Source organism: Sorex araneus, chromosome 5 (assembly GCF_027595985.1).
Source record: "Sorex araneus isolate mSorAra2 chromosome 5, mSorAra2.pri, whole genome shotgun sequence".
NCBI classification, from domain to species: domain Eukaryota; kingdom Metazoa; phylum Chordata; class Mammalia; order Eulipotyphla; family Soricidae; genus Sorex; species Sorex araneus.
The window spans coordinates 3,741,902-3,747,901 of NC_073306.1; the positions used below are offsets into that span (position 1 = coordinate 3,741,902).

The 6,000-nt window shown below is 57.2% G+C and overlaps 1 protein-coding gene across 1 annotated transcript in view; it reads left to right on the forward strand.

The window, feature by feature from the left end:
* SLC25A33 (solute carrier family 25 member 33) overlaps positions 1 to 5,007 on the forward strand; it is a 29,684-nt gene extending 24,677 nt beyond the window's left edge. Inside the window, exons 6-7 of the mRNA XM_004607060.2 lie at positions 1,356 to 1,636; positions 2,994 to 5,007. Coding sequence (XP_004607117.1) covers positions 1,356 to 1,636; positions 2,994 to 3,196 — 484 coding nt within the window. The 3' untranslated portion in view covers positions 3,197 to 5,007. The remainder of the gene's footprint in view (positions 1 to 1,355; positions 1,637 to 2,993) is intronic.
* The last annotated feature ends 993 nt before the right edge of the window (positions 5,008 to 6,000 follow it).

Here is a 6,000-nt window from a genome sequence, read left to right on the forward strand (position 1 = left end):
CAGCTATGCTCTGGGCTTACTCCTGGCTCTGTGCTCAGGGTCACTCCTGGTGGTGCTGGGGGACCATAGGCAGTGCTGAGAATTGAATCAGGCTTAGCCACATGCAACACAAATTCCTTAACACTCTTTTCTCTCCAGCCCTTGGGTTTTTTTTCTTTTCTTTCCTTGGTTCTTTTGAGGGGGTGGGGGCTCCCAAGTGGTGCCCTGTGGACTGCTCGTAGTTCTCCAGAATGTGGCACTCATCCTGGAGAACTACTAGGTGCCTGGGCCACCCCGCAGTACTCAGCGAGCCTTGGGTTTCAAATGGGATCCCTGTGCTCTCTCTCCGGCGTCCGCTTTTTGTTGTTGTTAATTGGAGTGTCCCTTGGGCTTTATTTTGATAGCTGTGGCCAGGAGAGGGAGGCCCTTTGCCGCCTGGAGACACTGGTACTGTCTGGAGGCAGTTTTCAACTGTCACAGCACAGAGAACTAGGTAGGCGTGCAGTGTTCCGTGGGCACAGGCCAGGGCACTCGGCCAGGAGCCAGGCTGGCAAGTCCTGGTGGTAAGCAGGGCCGTGATGTTAGGACGGGGCCAGTGATTGGCCATGAGTTAGCAAAGTGTGGTTGGCCTTGTGTCAGGAAGGGGCCAGTGATTGGCTGGGTGTTAGAAGGGAGTCGGTGATTGGCCGCGTTTTAGGAAGGTGTGATTGGCCGTGCTAGGAGGGTGCCGGTGATTGGCCGCGTGTTAGGAAGGGGACAGTGATTGGCCATGTGTTAGGACAGGACCGGTGATTGGCCATGTGTTAGGACAGGGCCGGTGATTGGCTGTGGGTTAGGAAGGGGCCGGTGATTGGCCGCGGGTTAGGAAGGGGCCGGTGATTGGCCGCGGGTTAGGAAGGGGCCGGTGATTGGCCGCGGGTTAGGAGGCCCTTGTTACGGTGTTGGGGTATAGCGAAACGTCAGTCTGGAGGCCCAGGAGCCCCCGTTACATCAGGGAATCCTTTTCCTCCGGGGCCGGGGCCAGGGCAGCCACTCTGAAGGCCTCTTATGTCGTGTCTGTGTCTAGTCTGTGTTGACTGTCGGAGCCTGCCAAGGAAGGATGGGTGGGGCGGGAAGCCAGGGGCGCGCGGCTCCGTGGGCCTGGGGCTCCTGCACCCCGGGGGTCGCGAGCGCACCGGGTGAGAGCACTGCCCTTCCCCACAAGGGCAGCGCGGCGTGGCCCGGTGTGTCCGTCACGCCCTCCGTGAGGAGATCCCGGCCGGCGTCGGGTTTCTGCGGCGCTTGCGCGGACACAGGCCGAGGTCGGGGAAGGCCACCGCGCTGGGGCACGCAGCCCGGGCGCTGACCGCCTGCCTGCGTGGACGTTCCCTGTGCAGAGTGCGGGGCTCCAAGCAGATGAACACGCTGCAGTGCGCGCGCTACGTGTACCAGACCGAGGGCATCCGCGGCTTCTACCGGGGCCTCACGGCCTCCTACGCCGGCATCTCGGAGACCATCATCTGCTTCGCCATCTACGAGAGCCTGAAGAAGTACCTGAAAGAAGCCCCCTTCGCCTCTGCCACCGGCGGGACCGAGAAAACGTCCACGAGTTTCTTTGGACTCATGGCAGCTGCGGCCCTCTCCAAGGGCTGCGCCTCCTGCATCGCGTACCCCCACGGTAGGTGCTCGGGCTCATGGGTCAGCTCGGTGGCCAGTGCCCAGAGCCGTGCTGCAAGGGAAGGGGTGGGCGGCAAAGGTTAGAACGGACGGGGGTGAGAGCAGGCAGTGGGGGGGGGGGCCGCACACGGGTCAGTCGGTACAGGGGTGAAGGCCCTGCCCTGCCGCTCTCCGCCCAGATGTGACCCCGAGGGCTGCACACGAACGGCTCCTCCGTTCCCCAAGGCCCATGATCCCGGAGGCCCACTAACCACTCTCGGCACCCAGAGGCTTCTTGCAGAAATGCTTCCAGACTGTGAACTAAGGTGGTCCGGCCCCACGCCGCCCTGGGAGGGGGAAGGTTTTTCTCTCTCAGCCTTTCCTTTCCTCGGCGGCGTGGCAACCACCAGCTTATAAGGCCCTAAAGAGAGGTACGAGCTCGCAGTGAAGGCCCTGCCGTGGCTGCAGCCAGGCCCGGTATCCTCCTATGGATGCAGCCCCGGAGGACCCCCCAGCCCTCCTGGGGTCCTTAACAAAAAGGAGCCCGGAGCTCTAGGGCCTTTGGGGCCCACCAGCAGGCCCTTGTGTTCAGCCACCAGCCCAGCACGCCCAGAATCGCTGGCAGAGCTGCTGGGTGCCCCCACCCCACCCTTAAAAGAGACTTGAGGATAATGGCACAGTGTGTAATTGGTTGGGAATAGAACAGCATAAACGTATGTGTGTGTATATAATGGCACAGTGTGTAATTGGTTGGGAATAGAACAGCATAAACGTGTGTGTGTGTATAATGACACAGTGTGTAATTGGTTGGGAATAGAACAGCATAAACACATGTGTGTGTGTGTGTGTGTGTGTGTGTGTGTGTAATGGCACAGTGTGTAATTGGTTGGGAATAGAACAGCATAAACACATGTGTGTGTGTGTGTGTGTGTGTGTATAATGGCACAGTGTGTAATTGGTTGGGAATAGAACAGCACAAACGTGTGTGTGTGTGTGTGTGTGTGTGTGTGTGTGTGTGTGTGTGTGTGTGTGTGTGTGTGTGTATGCTAGTGCCGGGGTTTGACCTAGGTTTCCTGCAGCAAGGGCTTAGCTTGATACTCAGCCCCATCAGGCACATCCTCCTGAAGGAGAGCCCGTACCCCATCTTCCTGGGCCTTCCTGCCAGCTTGTTTTCTTCAAAGTCATCACTCCTAGATTCAGGAAATTAAGAGCAAGTCTCGCTCACACTCAGGTCTTTGAAGTTCTTTCAGAGTTGGCAGTTTTAAGTCAGGGACCTGTTAGCGTCTAGAACGGCCTCCACCGTCCTGGAGTTCGGAAGCGTTCTAGAAGGACCGTCCCTTCCCGTCGCGGCTGCGCCTAACCCGTGCTTGTGTCCGCAGAGGTCATCAGGACGCGGCTCCGTGAGGAGGGCACCAAGTACAAGTCCTTCCTCCAGACGGCGCGGCTGGTCTTCCGGGAAGAGGGGTACCTGGCGTTCTACCGAGGACTCTTTGCCCAGCTCATCCGGCAGATCCCCAACACGGCCATCGTGCTGTCCACTTACGAGCTCATTGTGTACCTGTTAGAAGACCCTTCTCAGTAGCAGGCCTGAAACTTGTGCTCTAGAAGAATAAAACTGAAAAACTCCAGAAAAAAAAAATTTTTTTTTTTCAGTTGATGTGTAGAATGTTTGAGCCTGAGACAGGAAGGCCACAGACTGGCTGCCCAGAGCAGCTGCAGACGTCGCCGTGGAGCCTGGTTTCTGGACAGTGAGACAGTGACACTCGTGACTTAGAGTTCATTAAAACTTTTTTTTTTTTTAACTTAAATACCCAGGATTAAGCCGCAGACTAAATTAAATCATGCTATTTAATTTAAGTATGAATCTGGCTTGTGTTCTCTTGTGTTCACGGTGCCGTAAACGCTGGCCGAGGGCTTCGGCGGAACGGCCCTCAGCTTGTCTCCGACCCGAGGCCACGCTGCGTGGCGGGTCAGAAGTGCCGCGTTCAGCGGCTTGGCACAGACTGAGCCCAGCCTCCCCGCTGTCTTCCCACCACCCTTGAACATTTCCAGGCCGCACCTTTCCGGCACCAAGCACTTGAGACTGCACCCCTTTTTCTGATGTCCTTCTCTTCTCTCGGCACCAACCCCAAAGGTAGACGTTTTCAAGAACTGTGCCAGCTGCCATGTTCTGGTTGGTGCTTCTCGAAGGTGGGTGTGGCTGTGGCCCTCTGGGCCGGAGCGTGCTGCCTGGCACCCCCCTCGAGCTCCGGGCCATATTTGGGTCTTTCCTGCTTAATGAGGAGCAGATGCAAAGTCGGGGGGTCACTGCCCACCTGACCAGAGGGGTGGTGTTACCTGGATACCAGGCTCAGAATAAAACAGGCTGGAGAGAGAAGGTTGCCCTCCTTGCAGACAATTGAGCCCACTCGGCCCCTGAGCACTACTGGGGGGGCTTGGCTAATTCCCGGCACCCCAAGGCCCAAGCAGCACCGCATCCTCGGGCCCTCGGATTGAATTGCAGGCTCAGTCGGCCAAGAATTTCCACGAGGGACCCCCAGCCTCCTGAGTACACGTGGAAGACGCTCCCTCCCCCCAAAAAATAAGCAAAACAAAAACTTAAAATGAGAAATGACCTCACTGGGGGGTTTGTGGGGGAGCCCCGTGCTAGGGACTCCGGGGATCAGAGCCAGGGGCCCTGGCGTGCCAGGCACGTCTCAGGGTTTTGCACTATTTGCCAGGCTCTGAGGGACTCCTCAGTATTTCTAGGGGTGCAGCGGGGGGTTGGTTTTTGTGCTCAGGGCTTACTCTTGGCTCTGAGCTCAGAGATTACTCCCGGTGGAGCTCAGGGGACCGTTTGGAGTGCCAGACATCGAACCTGGGCCAACTGCATGTATGCCAGCACCTACCCACTGTGCTCTCTTCCCCGGCCCGGGCCCCGCAGGGAACAGGAGGGAGAGGGGGGTGCAGTCAGGGACAGGCTTTCACACGCAGGGACTGTGCATGGAGATGCAGCAAGATCCGCCACCCGAATATACCCCAGGCAGGAGAGCTGAGACCCAGAGCTCACCCCACTGGCCACAGGGCTCCTGAGTGCTCCCTAGTGCTCCCCCGTGTCATTCGCTCCAACTCCGCAAGCACGCAGGAGTCACTCAGTGCTTCTGCCCAGCGGCCCTGCTTCCGAGACACAGCGGAGAAGTGGTTTCCCTTGCAGAAGCTCCCTTAGCTCTTGGGCCATGGCACTTCGTCACAGCCTCTCTTTTCTTTGAATACTCAGAGCCTGAATGTCTCCGCATGATTGTATCGAAAAGGAATCGTAATCATTCCCTGCTTGCTCTTCGCTAAGTGGGTAGGAGAACCTTTGGAAATAATTCACGTTTTTGAATTAATAAATTGGGTGCTGTCCTGCCATGGCTTAGTTCTCTGCTTCTCCTGCATCGGGGCCTGGGGGTGGGGGGGAGACGGGCCGTTCCATCCAAGAGGAAGAGAAGAAGACACGGAAGCAGACAGCGGGGCTAGAGCCCAGCGCTCACAAGTGCAAGGCAAGTGCTCTTACCCCCGAGCCACACCCTGGCCCTTGACTTCCTTCTTGGGCTCAGAGGATTGAAACCAGGAGTTATCACTGCTGGCGCTATTAATAGAGGGATCCCAGAACTCACTCCAGCTCTCTATCCCCGGATACCTTTTTATTTTTTCATTCACTGTATCACTGTCATCCCCGTTGTTCATCGATTTGCTTGAGCACCAGTAACGTCTCCATTCGTCCCAGCCCTGAGATTGTAGCTGCCTCTCCTTACTCGTCTTTCCCAGCGATTGGAGGCTTGCTCAGGGCCAGGGGAATGAGACCTGTTATTGACACATCTGTAAAAGACTTCAGAAACCGCATTGCTGGGGCCAGGGATGCAGCTCGGTGGTGGGGCGCGTCCTGTGCATGTGCAAGACCCTGGGCTCGATCCCAGGAGCCCCCTGAGCATGGCTAGATACAGCCCCTGTGGCTCCCGCAAGGACAAATACAAATAACAGAACCACCCCGATTGCTTACCTGGTGTGTGCCAGGCACTGCGCAGGGTGTGATGTTTCCTGATTGAATCCTGATGCCCAGAGGGGCAGCGTCACAGGTAAAGCAGCCTCAGGGCCGCTTGGTCACCACAAGATCCAACCTGGACCCCAAAAGCTCTAAAGAGATGGTGGCTCAAACGTGTGGTTAGAATGCAAATACACGAGCCTTGAGTTTTTTGGGGGGTTGCTTTTTTAAGGTCACACCCGGCAATGCACAGGGGTTACTCCTGGCTCTGCACTTAGGAATTACTCCTGACAGTGCTCAGGGGACCATATGGGATGCTGGGAATCGAACCCGGGTCGGCCACGTGCAGGGCAAACGCCCTACCTGCTGTGCTATCGCTCCAA